The sequence below is a fragment of the Bufo gargarizans genome, chromosome 6 (assembly GCF_014858855.1).
Source record: "Bufo gargarizans isolate SCDJY-AF-19 chromosome 6, ASM1485885v1, whole genome shotgun sequence".
NCBI classification, from domain to species: Eukaryota; Metazoa; Chordata; class Amphibia; order Anura; family Bufonidae; genus Bufo; species Bufo gargarizans.
The window spans coordinates 385,898,366-385,914,099 of NC_058085.1; the positions used below are offsets into that span (position 1 = coordinate 385,898,366).

Genomic DNA, 15,734 nt, shown 5'->3' on the forward strand with positions numbered 1-15,734 from the left:
GTGATGACTGACGTCACCAAAGGTCCTTGTTGCTACACAAAGCTAAGATCAAGACAGAAGGAGATGCCGGGCTGCGCGAGCAAGTGGATTAAGGGGAGTTAAATTATTTATTAAAAATTTTTTTAACCCCTCCAGCGCTATTGTACTATGCATTCTGTATTCAGAATGCTATTATTTTCCCTTATAACCATGTTATAAGGGAAAATAATAATGATCGGGTCTCCATCCGGATCGTCTCCTAGCAACCGTGCGTCAAAATCGCACCGCATTCGCACTTGCTTGCGGATGCTTGCGATTTTCACGCAACCCCATTCACTTCTATGGGGCCTGCGTTGCGTGGATTATCGCACCGCAACGCACAAAGAGGAGCATGTTGCGATTTTCACGCAATGCATAAGTGATGCGTGAAAATCACCGCTCATGTGAACAGCCCCATAGAAATAAATGGGTCAGTATTCAGTTCACCTCACGCATCGCACCCGCGCGGAATACTCGCCCGTGTGAAAGGGGCCTAAGGTGGCAGTTTTGTTGGTACTATTTTAGGGTACAGATGATTTTTGGTTGCTCTATATCAGTGTTTCCCAACCAGTGTGCCTCCAGCTGTTGCAAAACTACAACTCCCACCACTCCTTTGGCTGTGCGGGCATGCTAGGAGTTGTAGTTTTGGAAGCACACTAGTTGGGAAACACTGCTCTATATTAAACTTTTTGTGAAGCAAGGTTAACCAAAAAAAAAAAAAAGCTGTTTTGGCACTGTTTTTATATTTTATCTACAACGTTCATCTGACAGGTTAGATCATGAGCTATTTTTATAGAGCAGGTTGTTATGGAGGCGACATTACCAAATTTGACTACTTTTTTGTTGTTGTTTCAGTTTTACATAATAAAGGGTTTTTTGAAAAAAAATATTTTTTTGTGTCTCTATATTCTGAAAGACTTATTTTTTATTTTTTGTCCGGCTGTCTTATGAAGGGGCTCATTTTTTTCGGAATGAGATGACTGTTTGATTGGTACTATTTTAGGGTGAATGACTTTTTGATCGCTTGGTATTACGCTTTTTGAGATGTAAGGTGACAAAAAGACACAGTTTTATTTACTTTTTTACGGTGTTCACCTGAGGGGTTAAATCATGTGATATTTTTATAGAGAAGGTTGTTACGGACACGGCAATACCCAATATGTATACTTTTTTTATTTATTTAAGTTTTACACAATAACAGCATTTTTGAAACAAAAAAAAATAATCATGTTTTAGGGTTTCCATATTCTGAGAGCCATAGTTATTTTTTTTTATTGCAATTGTCTTAGGTAGAGTATCATAATTTGTGGGTTGAGAGGACGGTTAGATTGGTACTATTTTGGGTGGCATACGCCTTTTTGATTGTTTGGTGTTGCACTTTTAGTGATGTAAGGTTACAAAAATTGCATTTTTTTAATATCGTTATTTATTTTTATGGTGTCTATCGGACGGGGTGGATCATGTGATATATTTATAGAGCCGTTCGTTACGGACGCGGCGATACCTAATATGTGCGTTTTGTTTTTCTATTTTTGTTTTTTATAAAATCAGGGGAAAGGGGTGTTTTAGTTGTTTTTACTTGAAACTTTTTTCTTTTTATTAAAAACACTTTCTTTTTTTTCCCACTTTATTTCTGTCCCACTCTGGGACTTCAACTTTTGGGTGTCTGATCCCCTCTGCAATGCATTACAATACATCTGTATTGTAGGGCATTGCCTGTTAGTGGATTACACAGAGTAATCCACTAACAGGTTGCCTAGGCGACGGGCCTGAGGCTGGATCTCCTCGGCTCCCGTAGAAGGCAGTTCCCGATGCCGTGCAGGGCATTGGGCAGTCTTGTCACACATCGGGTCCCACGCCACAGCAGTGCGGGGACCCGATGCGCTACTTCACCCGCCGCAAACCTCTTCTATGTCTGACCACGGCATACAAGGGGTTAATCCGCTGGCATCGCTGTAAACAGCAGCTCCTGCACCCGCCCGATCAGCCTGCCGTGCATGTACAGCGGAATGCGATCTGGCATAGCCTACCCCGCCGTACATGCACGGCATTTTGCGCTAAGAGGTTAAATGGAATAAAAATTTTAATTTGTACGCTCAAAGACGTGCTTCAAAATCAAAAAAACTTGAGATATATAAAAAAATATAAAATAGTTTAGGCTACTTTCACACTTGCGTTCGGAGCGGATCCGTCTGGTGTCTGCACAGACGGATCCGCACCTATAATGCAAACGCTTAGATCCATTCAGAACGGATCCGTTTGCATTACCATGAACAAATCATGATAGTGCAAACGGATCCGTTTTGACTTTACATTGAAAGTCAATGGGGGAAGGATCAGTTTGAAAATTGAGCCATATTGTGTCACCGTCGAACGGATCCGTCCCCATTGACTTCCATTGTAACTCTGAATGGATCAGTTTGCCTCCGCACGGCCAGGCGGACACCTGAACGCTGCAAGCTTCAGGTGTCCGCCTGCTGAGCGGAGCGGAGGCCAAACGCTGCCAGACTGATGCATTCTGAGCAGATCCACATCCACTCAGAATGCATTAGGGCTGGACGGATCCGTTCGGGGCCGCTTGTGAGAGCCTTCAAACGGAGCTCACAAGCAGAGCCCCGAACGCTAGTGTGAAAGTAGCCTTAAATCGCCCCTCTTTCCGTATAATAAAAAAAATATATATATATAAACAAAATATATAAACATCACAGGGATCACTGCGACCAAAAATATCCGTACTATTAAAATATAAAAATATTTTTCCAATACGGTGAATGGAAAAGGTTAAAAATTGCCAATTTGACATTTTTCATCACTACTCTCACCCATAAAAAAAATGAAATGTGACCAAAAAGTCACACACACACACTCCAAAATGGTGTCAATAAAATCTACAGATTGTGCCGCCACAAATGAGCCCCCACACAGCTCAGCAGATATAACTATAAAAAAGTTATGGCGGTCCGAATATGGTGATGTAAACAAATGAAAAAACTATTTCAAAGTTTACATTTATTTTTACACAATTTTAGACATTAAAAAAAAGCCATACATATGTGGCATCGTTGTAATCGTACTGACCCAGAGAATGAAGGGCACGGGTCAGTTTTGCCGCATACGGAACGCCGTGGGAACAAAACCCATAAAACGGTGGAGGAATTGAGTCCCCCCCCCCCCAATTCCACCCCATTTGGAATTTTTTACCGGTTCCCACTACATTGTGGGCTATAATTAATGGTGGTGGCAATAGGAAGTACAAAAAAAAAAAAAAAAGCCCTCAAACAGCGATATAAAAAAAAAAGTCATAGCTCAAGGAAGAAAAATGAAAAAAAAGTCATAGGGAAGAAAAATGAAAAACTAAAATCTGGTATCCTAAGGGTTAAACATATGGTAAACATGTGATGTGAACTCAACCTTATGGTGTGCAGGTTATTACAGGTGTGAACACAAACAGCAGCACAGAGGTCACCGAGCATTCCCACAGTGTACAAGCAGCCTTCAGCCTCCCCTACTGGTTTACCACACCCGCGCCATGACTACGTCCTACCACCACTGCTCATTCGGCAGCCAGTAAAGGGTTAAGGCGCCCACGTCACTAGGCCTGCTCACTTCCTCGCCCGCCCCACCACGTGCAGCATGCATCCAGCGCGGGAAACGCGCCGCTCGCACAATTCGCGAGAAAAAAAAACAAAAAAAAACACAAGCGTCTGGGCGTGGTCTCCGCACTCCACAGCCAATCAGCGCGGAATACGCAGCCCAGGGCTCAGGTTTCGCGCCATCTGGGTGACGTCACCGGGATGACTGTACACAGGGCTCTGGAGGCGCCGGTCTCTCCCCTGTGTAATAATGGCTTCTTTATTGCATAGTGTGTAATAATAAAAAACTATTTGCAGTTGTGTTTCCGTTTTCATATATATATATATATATTTATTTTTAAATACAATTTTCTTGCCCCCCCCCCTGCAGCTGCATGTGCTACAGATGAGATCCCCCAGCATGGTGTCTGTATGACTTGCTGACAGTCTCCCAGTGCTGATTGGTCCACGCCAGGTGATAAGGGGGATGCTGAGGTACAGCTGTCACTTTCCAGGAGGAACAATAGAGGAAAAGAAAGACGAGGCGTTCAATGGTTATTGCGTGCGGAATGCAAGGATCTGCTGAACTACACGACCCAGCAGAGGCGACCGGTCCCCTTTGAGGGTAAATGCACACGTTTAGGATTTAATACAGAATACAATATTCACGACCTACGGTGCGGATTAATCCTGATCGCGTGCATTTAGCCTAAAGGTACGTCTACGCTGCAGGTGTATGGCTCGCTGTGTCGCCGGAAACCATATGGCGGCGCGCAGGTCTGTACGTCTGCTGCAGTACAGGGTCCGTGTGAGGAGCAATTCTAGTAATTTACAAGGACACAACCCGTCGGTATAATTATGTGAATATAAAACGATGTAATTAGTAGGTCACCGCCCAGGAGCGGTGAGCACGGCTGGGCGGAGGTGAGTAGTGAGCGCTCCAAAATGGGGTCACCTACCCACACCTCTCCCAGGCGCCACTTCTAATGCTGGTCTTCTTACATGGCAGAGGGCCCCCCCGGCTGTGACTGCCGCCCCGCACCCTTTTAGAACATGTCTTATTCTTGTCTGTTATGCGGAGAAGAATAGGTATTTCTATTAAGGGGCGGCCCGTTCTTTAAAAATTGCGGAATGCACGCGGGCGGCATCTGTGTTTTGCGGATCCGCAATTTGCAGACCGCAAAACATGACGCCGACATGTGCAAGAGGCCTGAGAATTCTTGTGCGTCTTAGGGTACTTTCACACTTGCGTTAAAGTTTTCCGGCGCTGAGTTCCGTCCTAGGGGCTCAATACCGGAAAATAACTGATCAGTTATATCCCCGTGCATTCTGAATGGAGAGCAATACGTTCAGGATGCGTCAGTTCAGTCCTTTCACAGTATTTGGACGGAGAAAAAAACCGCAGCGTGCTGCATTTTTCTCTCCGTCCAAAATTACAGAACGCCAGATCCATTGAAATGTATTAGTGCCGCATTGAGGGATCCGTTTTTCCGCTCTGCGCATGTGCAGACCTTTAAAAATGTGAAAATAATAAATACCGGATCCGTTTTTCCGCATGACACCGGAGAGACGGATCCGGTATTGCAATGCATTTGTGAGATGGATCCGCATCCGGATCCATCTACAAATAGGATCTGTTTGCATACAGATTGCCGGGTCCGGCAGGCAGTTCCAGCAACGCAAGTGTGAAAGTGCCCTTAGATCGCACCCACTTATCGGCAAGGTCCGCCCCTTTCCAATCAGCCCCTCCCCTTTCAGTAAAAAGTGTAGATACCCCAGTTGCTCCAATTTGTGCCACTTTTTAGACAGATTTCAGACGCATCACGGCCGTTGTCTTTTTGCATGTTTACGGCTCCCGCTGCACCATGTATATTTGACGTTACTATTTGGCGCAGAAAATGTATCCATTTGTTTTGAAATTTTGTTTCGTAAATCTCTATTATTTTCAAATTTACATGTAAAATATATACAGAGTTAGGGCTCATTCACACGACCGTATGTATTTTGGATCTGCAAAAAACTAAAACGGATGACATCGATGTGACGTCCGTTTTTTTTGCGGATCCATTCTAACAATGCCTGTGGTCCAGTACTGCATGCACATATTGGCCGCAGCGGGCTCTGATTAAACTGAGACTGCACTGATTAGTTGGTCTGCGTTGTTAATTGCGGCACCTTCAATACTGCGTGGCCATTAACAATGCAGACCGACTAAACCGCGTGGTCTCATTTTAATCAGAGGCTAGTACGGCTGCCTGGTACTTGACCTCCGCACGGTTACGTTGCCACCGCAACACGACCGCTCTGTGTGGTTGTACCCAAAAGCCTCTTTTAGACGAGCGTGTCCTGTGCGGAAATCACGCTTCGTGTGTGAGCGTGATTCCCCGTTGTGGACACTGCTCGTGTTGCAGAAGAACACAGTAATAAGGGTCTATTCACACGTCCGTTTTTTCTTTCCTGATCTGTTCCGTTTTTTGCTGAACAGATCTGGACCCATTCATTTTCAATGGGTCCTGAAAAAAAACGGACAGCACAATGTCTGATTTTTTTCAGGACCCATTGAAAATGAGTGGGTCCAGATCTGGTCCAGATCTGTTCAGCAAAAAACGGAACAGATCAGGAACGAAAAAACGGACGTGTGAATAGACCCTTAGGCCTCATTCACACGTCAGTGTTCGGTCAGTGATTTCCATCAGTGATTGTGAGCCAAAACCTGGATTGGAGCCTCCACAGAGATAAGGTATAAAGGAAAGATCTGCACCTGTTCTGTGTTTAGAGCCGCACCTGGTTTTGGCTCAAAATCACTGGTGGAAATCACTGACTGAACACTTACTGTGTGAATGAGGCCTTACAATGATTTATAATGCTGTGTGTCTCTGCGTGGCCTGTATCTGCAGAGCCGTACTGAAATGCCACTGTCAGTAAGGCCATGCAGAGACACACAGTATTATAAATCAGTACAATGCCGTACACTCCTGCAAAATGAGCAGAGTCCACAATGGGGAATCACTGGGACACACGGAGGGAAACCCACAATACATCGGCCACAGAGCCGCCCAAAAAATTGACACAGTGCGGATTTTAAAAGCTACGGCGTCTGGGTTGTAGCGGCCGGGCGGTGTAATTACAGCTTCTTCTCCCATCGCACCACCGCTGCATTGTACATGGTGGAGGCACCTACAGGTGAGACCCATAGGAAGTCCGTGGTGAAAAACTACTAATTTTTAGCAATAATCCAGAAAACGCCTTCACCTTATCAGGCGGCTTCACACAAGTTACTCTGGAAACGAGCTGTGGTTATGGGGTTTTATGTTAGGTTGTGTTAGTTTACGGCTCTGTACAGCTCAGACCCCCTGACGGGCTCAGCCCCACAGCTCAGACCCCCTGACGGGCTCAGCCCCACAGCTCAGACCCCCTGACGGGCTCAGCCCCGCAGCTCAGACCCCCTGACGGGCTCGGCCCCGCAGCTCAGACCCCCTGACGGGGTCGGCCCCGCAGCTCGGCCCCCTGACGGGCTCGGCCCCGCAGCTCGGACCCCCTGACGGGCTCGGCCCCGCAGCTCGGACCCCCTGACGGGCTCAGGCCCGCAACTCGGACCCCCTGACGGGCTCAGGCCCGCAGCTCGGACCCCCTGACGGGCTCAGCCCGCAGCTCGGACCCCCTGACGGCTCAGGCCCGCAGCTCGGACCCCCTGACGGGCTCAGGCCCGCAGCTCGGACCCCCTGACGGGCTCAGCTTCCCTTCCATGGAGGCAGTAGAGGAGGCGGCAGCTCCCTGTGACCAGGACTTGAATGTTGACTGACAGCTCTGAATGTGACAATGTCCTACAGCAAATGGTCATCATTGGACAGGTGGTCGGTCACCTACCTCCCCAGCCAGCCTCCCCCACACGCTTTATAATGTGAGATGTTATTCGCACTGTCCTCAGTGATGGGCACTGTGGATGACACTGTTATGGGGGCGCTGTGGACGACACTGTTATGGGGGCACTGTGGACGTCACTGTTATGGGGGCACTGTGGACGACACTGTTATGGGGGCACTGTGGACGACACTGTTATGGGGGCACTGTGGACGACACTGTTATGGGGCACTGTGGATGTCACTGTTATGGGGGCACTGTGGACGACACTGTTATGGGGCGCTGTGGATGACACTGTTATGGGGGCACTGTGGACGACACTGTTATGGGGCGCTTTGGACACACTGTTGGGGCGCTGTGGACGACACTGTTATGGGGGCGCTGTGGACGACACTGTTATGGGGCGCTGTGGACGACACTGTTATGGGGGCACTGTGGACGACACTGTTATGGGGGCACTGTGGATGTCACTGTTATGGGGGCACTGCCACTGTGGACGACACTGTTATGGGGGCGCTGTGGACGACGCTGTTATGGGGGCGCTGTAGGACGACGCTGTTATGGGGGCGCTGTGGACGACACTTATGAGGACACTGTGGATGTCACTCTCTTAGGGGGAACTGTGGCTGTCTTAAGGGGGCAGTGTCGTTGTCAGTCTTATGGGGTCACTATGGCTGTCTTGTTCTGAACGTTCCTGGTGGTTACTAATTAATTGCAGCAGTAATCATTACAGAACATATACATATAGTTTCCGGGCATCTCGTTCCCGTCATGACTGTATTACTAGATTACAACTCAGAAAATTCCTTCACATCGAAGTTCTCGTGATCCTGTCTGCCACCACCAAGATGGCCGCCTCCCCCTCCTAGTTGCTCTAGTCCTGGCAGTGGCTGACGTCTGGCCCCGCCCCCTCCCATGCGGCAAGCACCACGTGTTCCCGGACGGCTCTGCTGCTGCCGGCTCGGAACTCAGGGGCCAAGATGGCGGCGCGGTGGGGAACGGGCGAGGAGACGTTAACCATCGGAGGAATGGAGCTCTTCACTGCTTGTGGCCCTCTCCAGGTACGGCGCTAGTAAGGCGGCAGCCTGCTGAGACGCTCCGGACCCGGGGCGGCCGCTGTGAGAGGCGCGGGGCGCTGCTGGAGCCGGCTGCCTGTGACACGTGGATGGGAGAGACACGCGTGTGTGTGCCGGGGCCCGGCCGGGGAGGCTCGCCGCTGACACCGCCTCACACCGCGGCTGCTCTGTGCGCCTGGTGCCGGGGCCGCCCGTGCTGGAGGCCGGCCACATGTGGAGACGGTGCAGCCCGGGACGGGAGGAGACGCCCCGAGAACAGCCGGCGGGGAGCACGCTGCCGGCCCCGCACACCTGCAGCACTTTATCCTATCCCCTGATTATTCCCACTAGTAGTGCACCACGCCTGCTCTGTAATACTGTATCCCTATATTATTCCCACTAGTAGTGCACCACGCCTGCTCTGTAATACTGTATCCCTATATTATTCCCACTAGTAGTGCACCACGTCTGCTCTGTAATACGGTATCCCTATGTTATTCCCACTAGTAGTGCACCACGCCTGCTCTGTAATACTGTATCCTTATGTTATTCCCACTAGTAGTGCACCACGCCTGCTCTGTAATACTGTATCCCTATATTATTCCCACTAGTAGTGCACCACGTCTGCTCTGTAATACGGTATCCCTATGTTATTCCCACTAGTAGTGCACCACGCCTGCTCTGTAATACTGTATCCCTATATTATTCCCACTAGTAGTGCACCACGTCTGCTCTGTAATACGGTATCCCTATGTTATTCCCACTAGTAGTGCACCACGTCTGCTCTGTAATACGGTATCCCTATGTTATTCCCACTAGTAGTGCACCACGTCTGCTCTGTAATACTGTATCCCTATATTATTCCCACTAGTAGTGCACCACGTCTGCTCTGTAATACTGTATCCCTATATTATTCCCACTAGTAGTGCACCACGCCTGCTCTGTAATACGGTATCCCTATATTATTCCCACTAGTAGTGCACCACGCCTGCTCTGTAATACTGTATCCCTATATCATTCCCACTAGTAGTGCACCACGCCTGCTCTGTAATACGGTATCCCTATATTATTCCCACTAGTAGTGCACCACGTCTGCTCTGTAATACTGTATCCCTATATTATTCCCACTAGTAGTGCACCACGTCTGCTCTGTAATACTGTATCCCTATATTATTCCCACTAGTAGTGCACCACGTCTGCTCTAATACTGTATCCCTATATTCCCACTAGTAGTGCACCACGCCTGCTCTGTAATACTGTATCCCTATATTATTCCCACTAGTAGTGCACCACGCCTGCTCTGTAATACTGTATCCCTATATTATTCCCACTAGTAGTGCACCACGCCTGCTCTGTAATACCGTATCCCTATGTTATTCCCACTAGTAGTGCACCACGTCTGCTCTGTAATACCGTATCCCTATGTTATTCCCACTAGTAGTGCACCACGTCTGCTCTGTAATACCGTATCCCTATATTATTCCCACTAGCAGTGTACCACGCCTGCTCTGTAATACTGTATGCCTATATTATTCCGACTAGCAGTGCACCACGCCTGCTCTGTAATACTGTATCCCTATATTATTCCCACTAGCAGTGCACCACGCCTGCTCTGTAATACTGTATCCTTATGTTATTCCCACTAGTAGTGCACCACGCCTGCTCTGTAATACTGTATCCCTATATTATTCCCACTAGTAGTGCACCACGCCTGCTCTGTAATACTGTATCCCTATATTATTCCCACTAGTAGTGCACCACGCCTGCTCTGTAATACTGTATCCTTATGTTATTCCCACTAGTAGTGCACCACGCCTGCTCTGTAATACTGTATCCCTATATTATTCCCACTAATAGTGCACCATCTCTGGTCTGTAATTTTTATCCTCAGACTATTCCCACTAATAACACACCGAGCCTGATCTGTAATACTCTCCTCTTGTTATTCCCACTAATGCACCACCCTTGTTTTTTTTTTTTTTTTTTTTTTTTTTTTTTTTATAATATCCTCGTATTCCCACTAATAACGCACCATTCCTTGCCTATTATTCCCACTAATAATGCACTGTTCCTGATCTGCAATACTTTATCCTCCTGTTATTCCCACTGCTAATGCACAGCTCCTGGTAATTCATATTTTATAATACCCTTTTTATAATGCTGTCTGCCCCCTCCCCCACCTGTAATACTTTAACTTTTTAGGACTTCCCTGCCCCCACCCCTTCAGACTCTTAATACTTTGACTTCATATCCCCCCCCCCCCCAGTATTCACACTAATGCCCCGCACGCTGTTTTCCAGACTAATTATAGTGTTACACCCCCCGCCCCCATAGCTATAAAACTAATGTGCATAATCTGCCCCACCCCCATAATAGACTATAACCCCCAGCATCCAGTTCCTCAGTAGTAGAAATCTCCCTGGTAATTGACTACCTGCAGCCGCGCCTCCCCCCTCTTCCCAGTCTGTAATCTCTTCCTATAACTTCACGTCCATGACCGTCCTAGCAGCAGCCGAATCCGGGGAACTATTAGACTGTGGGCATCCGAACGGTGGGACCCCCGCTCATCACGGGACCAGGGGAGCGCTGTTTGTGGGTGGTGGTGAACCCCTCCAGGTCCAGAGACGTCAGTAGTAAATTGCATTGCGGACCTGGGAGCTGTCCAGCCTTGAATTTAAAGGGGTTGTCCACCTGATATCATCCCCTTCCTGATGGAAGATGGAGACGTCGTCATGGGGGTCTGGCAGATGTCCACTCTGGCTAAGGGTTGCACTGGGTATAAAAGACATGATAGTGCTCGGTTTGGTACCAGGTTTACCCACTTTTCAATATTGTGTAGTTTAGCATCAATTCCAATCGGAGAATGCTGGTAGAATACAGGACTTGTGATGACATCATCGCCATGTGACCAGTAACATCTTTGGTGATGTCATCATAGGCTGTTTATCCTGTGAGCCTCCTGGAGGAGTCTTGCTGCGGAAGAAGTTACCTACTGTGTTTATGTGGAGATTTCCTCAGGAGCAGGTGACAGAGGTCTGTGCTTCATGGAGACTCTGCGGTCTGTTATTGTGAGGCACATGGTGTTAGTACCTCAGTACCTCCATGTGCCTCATATTAAAGGGCATCTGTCAGCAGTTTTGTACCTCTGACACTGGCTGACCTGTTACATGTGCACTTGGCAGCTGCAGACATCTGCGTTGGTCCCATGTCCATATGTGGCCTCATCGCTGAGAAAAATTAAGTTTTGATATATGCAAATGAGCCTCTAGGAGCAAAGGGGGCGTTACCATTGCACCTAGAGGATCAGCTCTCTCTCTCTGCAACTGCAGCGTCCTCTGCACTTTGACAGGAGCAGGCAGTCAAAATGATGTCGCACCTGGACCTGTCAATCAAAGCAGAGAGAGCAGAGCCTCTAGGTGTAATGGTAACGCCCCCTTTGCTCCTAAAGGCTCATTTGCATATAGTAAAACGGTTCAGCCAGTGTCATAGGTGCAAATCTGCTGATAGATTAATAGTAAGTGACCCCATCATGTACCTCCTCACATAATGGGCCACACGGGGTTAATATGATACATGATGGGGTTATTTACTATGAATGTGAGGCACATAGAGGTGACTCCATCATGTACCTCATGCATTAACCCCATGTTGTCCATTACGTGAGGCGGTACTTGGTGGGGTCACTACTAATGTGAGGCGCATGGTTTTATCAGTTTAGACTTCCATATGTCTCACCTTTTAGGGCTTCTTCAGACTGCCGCGTGCGTTTTGCGCATTCGCAAAACACGGATACCAGCCACGTGCGTCTTGCAGCAGACGCGGGGCTATCAAAATGACGTGAAAACGGTACTCGTGGCGCGGTAAAGCTGGTGCCACTCACGGCAGGCGGTCAATTACCTCAGTACTTATCAGCTAAAAGAAAAAGTGACCGGATTGAGTACATTTGGCGTATTTTGCATCTTACTGCGGGTAGGTGTGTAAAATAGGAGTTTGGCGCAGCATGCGCCGGTTTTTGGCGCATTTTTCTTAGTAAGTCCCCCGCCTGTGATCGGGACATCTCACCTCTATGGCCGACCTCACACATTACAGTAGCGCTCTTCAGCTCTTATAAAAGTAAAATCTTTCATGTTGGCTGTCCAGGCACGCTGGGAGTTGTAGTTCAGCAGCAGCTCCACAGTGGCGCTATCCCAGTTGGCGCTGCGGTCGCTTTCTATTTTTTTTTCCCCTTAGATTTTGAGATCGTCACAGATGTGTGGTGTTCCAGTGATGATGATGAGAGTTGTTGTTCTGTTCTCTGGGCGGGCGCGCACACGTGTATGAGGGCGGTGCAGGACGCCACTTTCCATATGTTGTGGTTGGTCGTGAGGGGGGCGCTGTGGAGCGGGGGTCCCACGTGTCTGGAGCTGGCGGCAGACTGCTGCGCTCTACGGGTTCTTCCTGTCCGGTGTTGGCGGTCTGAGGGACGGGATCCGTGTGTACACATCGCTGCTGCGGAGACATGTGGTCTGTGCGGAGTTTCTCCCACACGGCTTGTTGACATCAGTTAACCTGTCGTGTACCTGAGTCGCAGCTGCGCGGATTAGGTAATCTTTGGTGCTCAGAATCGCTTATTTATTTTTTATTATTTTTTTTATTATATTTTTTTCCCCTTAACTATTTTTTGTTTAGGAAAAAAATAATTTGTGTAAAGTGTTTTCCTGTGACTTTCATAGGAGGGAGGTGCGCACATCGGGTGGGTCAGGGATGGGTGCGGGTGGACGCTTGTAGCATACCCATGGATAGTCCGGGTTAGGAATACCTCTCCAGGGCTAGCTTCGAATAATCCCCATTTGTTAGGTGTCTCTCCAGTTATCTGGGTCAGCCTGCAGCGCCACCCCTGCAGGTGTGCATGATGGGAGATGTAGTTTCACAACACTTGGCGTGCCGGAGGTTGCTGATCCCTGTCCTAGCGGTGTGCCACCAGTGTCTGAGACGAGACAACCCCTTTAAGGTTAAACCCTATAGCGTCTAATGTCAGACCGTAAGAATTATTTCCCGAGTCATTTCATTGTAACAGTTGAAGAAGCGATGAATCACTGACGACTAAGGAGTGAATCACCGGCTCAGTCCTAGGATTCTAGTTTTCGGGCTTGCCTGTTGCTACATATTTAAAGGGATGCCCCGCTTTTAGGCTAGGGCACTGCGGGGGCGATGCAGACGGCGACTTGTGCAACGCTTCTCTATGGAAAAGAAAGTTGCAAGCGACCTGAAAGGAGTAGGGGTGAGCGGAGAGGTTGGTTGGCGTGAAAACAGGCGGTATTATCGTACCATCGCACGGCCAGCAGTTGTCAGTCATGACGCCGCCATGAACACATTCCGTGTGCTCTCCGCATCCGTCGCTCCGTTTCGTGGTCCGGAAAAAAAAACATAACCTGTCCTATTGTCCGTTTTGCGGACAAGAAAAGGCATTTATATCAATGGCTGTCCGTGCCGTTCTGCAATCTGCGTTTTGCGGATCGCAAAACACACAACGGTCGTGTGCATGAGGCCTTATTCTGAGCAACAGGATGTTATAAGTTTAGATTCAACTGGATGATAGGCTCTTATTAGGGCTCATGCATACGTCCGCGTTGCATCCGTTTTTTGTATTTTTTGCAGATTCATTGTAACAATGCCTATGCTTATCCGCAAAACGGACAGATATACGACATGCTCTATCTTTTTCGCGGAACGGACATACGGCATACATTTGTGTGCATGAGCCCTAAGGGGGTCATTGGCTATCTCATATTGGGGTATGTCCACATGTTTAGGCTGGGGTCCTGCACCTCGCTGCCACCTCCAGTGCAGACGAACGGGATGTACAACACCTCATTCGTGTGCTAGTAAAATAATTGCGGATTTCTGTTTGTGCTGCGGGAAAAAAAAATAATCTGCAAGGAGAAAGAGCACGCCCGTTCTGTGGCAGACGTCCAAGTGTCAGCCGGGGATTTCTGCAGTGGATCGTCTTGTAAAATATAAGTCTGGATCAATCGTGATCTGGGAGCGTCCTCTGAAGGGTTAAATTTGCATCCAGCCCCCGAATTGGAATTCGGAGGTTTTAAGCCTCTTGAGGAGTCCTGCTGAACATCCGCGAGGTGGAGCAGAACGGGAACACTGTGGGGGTCGTTATTGAAGACTACGTTTTAGACACTGATCTTGCTAACTCTGCGCTGGCGGTGGAGTTATGGAGAGGCGCAGGCCTCTACGTAACTTTGGCGTTTCCAGCGCTAGTTCAGGTGTAGAAAATTATGAATGAGATGGGCCTGCCAGCCTGTCCCCTTCGCCGCCCGCTCCATGCCTAATATAGGCAGAATTCTGGATAGTACATGACCCCGTGTCCGTGGCTGTTCTTAAATCAGCCTGGTCTGTTTTACAAATGAAAGGCGTGGTAGTGGGGGAGTTAAAGGGGTATTCCCATCAGACAATGGGGGCATATCGCTACGAGAACGGAGCGGGGAGAGCTGTGGCTGGAGGACCCCGTGGTCCGTCCACCAAGCGCTGCTCCCATAGAAGCGAATGGGAGCGCACCACGCACGCACCCCTGCTCCCATTCATTTTTTTATGGGCTGGCTCGGCTATTTTTGGCGGCCCCATAGAAAGGAATATAGGGCCAGTATGTGCATGCGCAGTGCGCCCTCCGTTCATTTCCCCGATCCGTTCTCATTGTAGTTGCGGGTTCCAGAAGTGGGACCTGCACCTATCAGACAATGGGGGCATACCCTAGAGATATGCCCCTGTTGTTTGTGATGGGAATAGCCCTTTAATGGGACGAGCTGTATGGGTGTCAGTGACGGAGAAATGTGCCCCGTGAGAGTCAGTATGGCTGACGGGAAGTATCTGTATCATACAGCTGCGTCCTGTCCTAAAAACCTAGGGTGGGGGATGAACAGTATATAGGCCTTCTCATGTGAAACCCATCTGTATGGTAACATTTAGTTAGATTGTGTCTGAGGCATTAGTGTACAGTCTTGTATCACGGCTATTTTTTAAGATTAGTAATTTTCTTGGAGGACCTGTCCTCTCTCCTGACATGCCTGTTTTAATCGCTTCATGCATCCCCCATGTAATAACAATTCTGGAGCATCTATTCTTATGGCTCTGTGTTGTGCCATTCCTCTATTATTCCTGCTAGAAGTTATGAAGAAATTGCTAGCAGTCTGCAGTAAAGGTACAGAGGGGAGTTACCAGTCGGGGGGGGGGGGGGGTG

General features: G+C 48.5%; 1 protein-coding gene across 2 annotated transcripts in view; it reads left to right on the plus strand.

The window, feature by feature from the left end:
* Nucleotides 1–8,395: 8,395 nt before the first annotated feature.
* The window catches only part of PPRC1 (PPARG related coactivator 1), a 34,888-nt gene continuing 27,549 nt past the window's right edge, over nucleotides 8,396–15,734 (plus strand). Inside the window, exon 1 of one of the 2 annotated variants that reach the window (XM_044298369.1) lies at nucleotides 8,396–8,512. In XM_044298369.1, the coding sequence (XP_044154304.1) occupies nucleotides 8,432–8,512 (81 nt within the window). In that variant the 5' untranslated portion in view covers nucleotides 8,396–8,431. Of the gene's footprint in view, nucleotides 8,513–12,941; nucleotides 13,090–15,734 lie in introns of those variants that run through there. The other variant, XM_044298370.1, reaches the window with a different exon arrangement.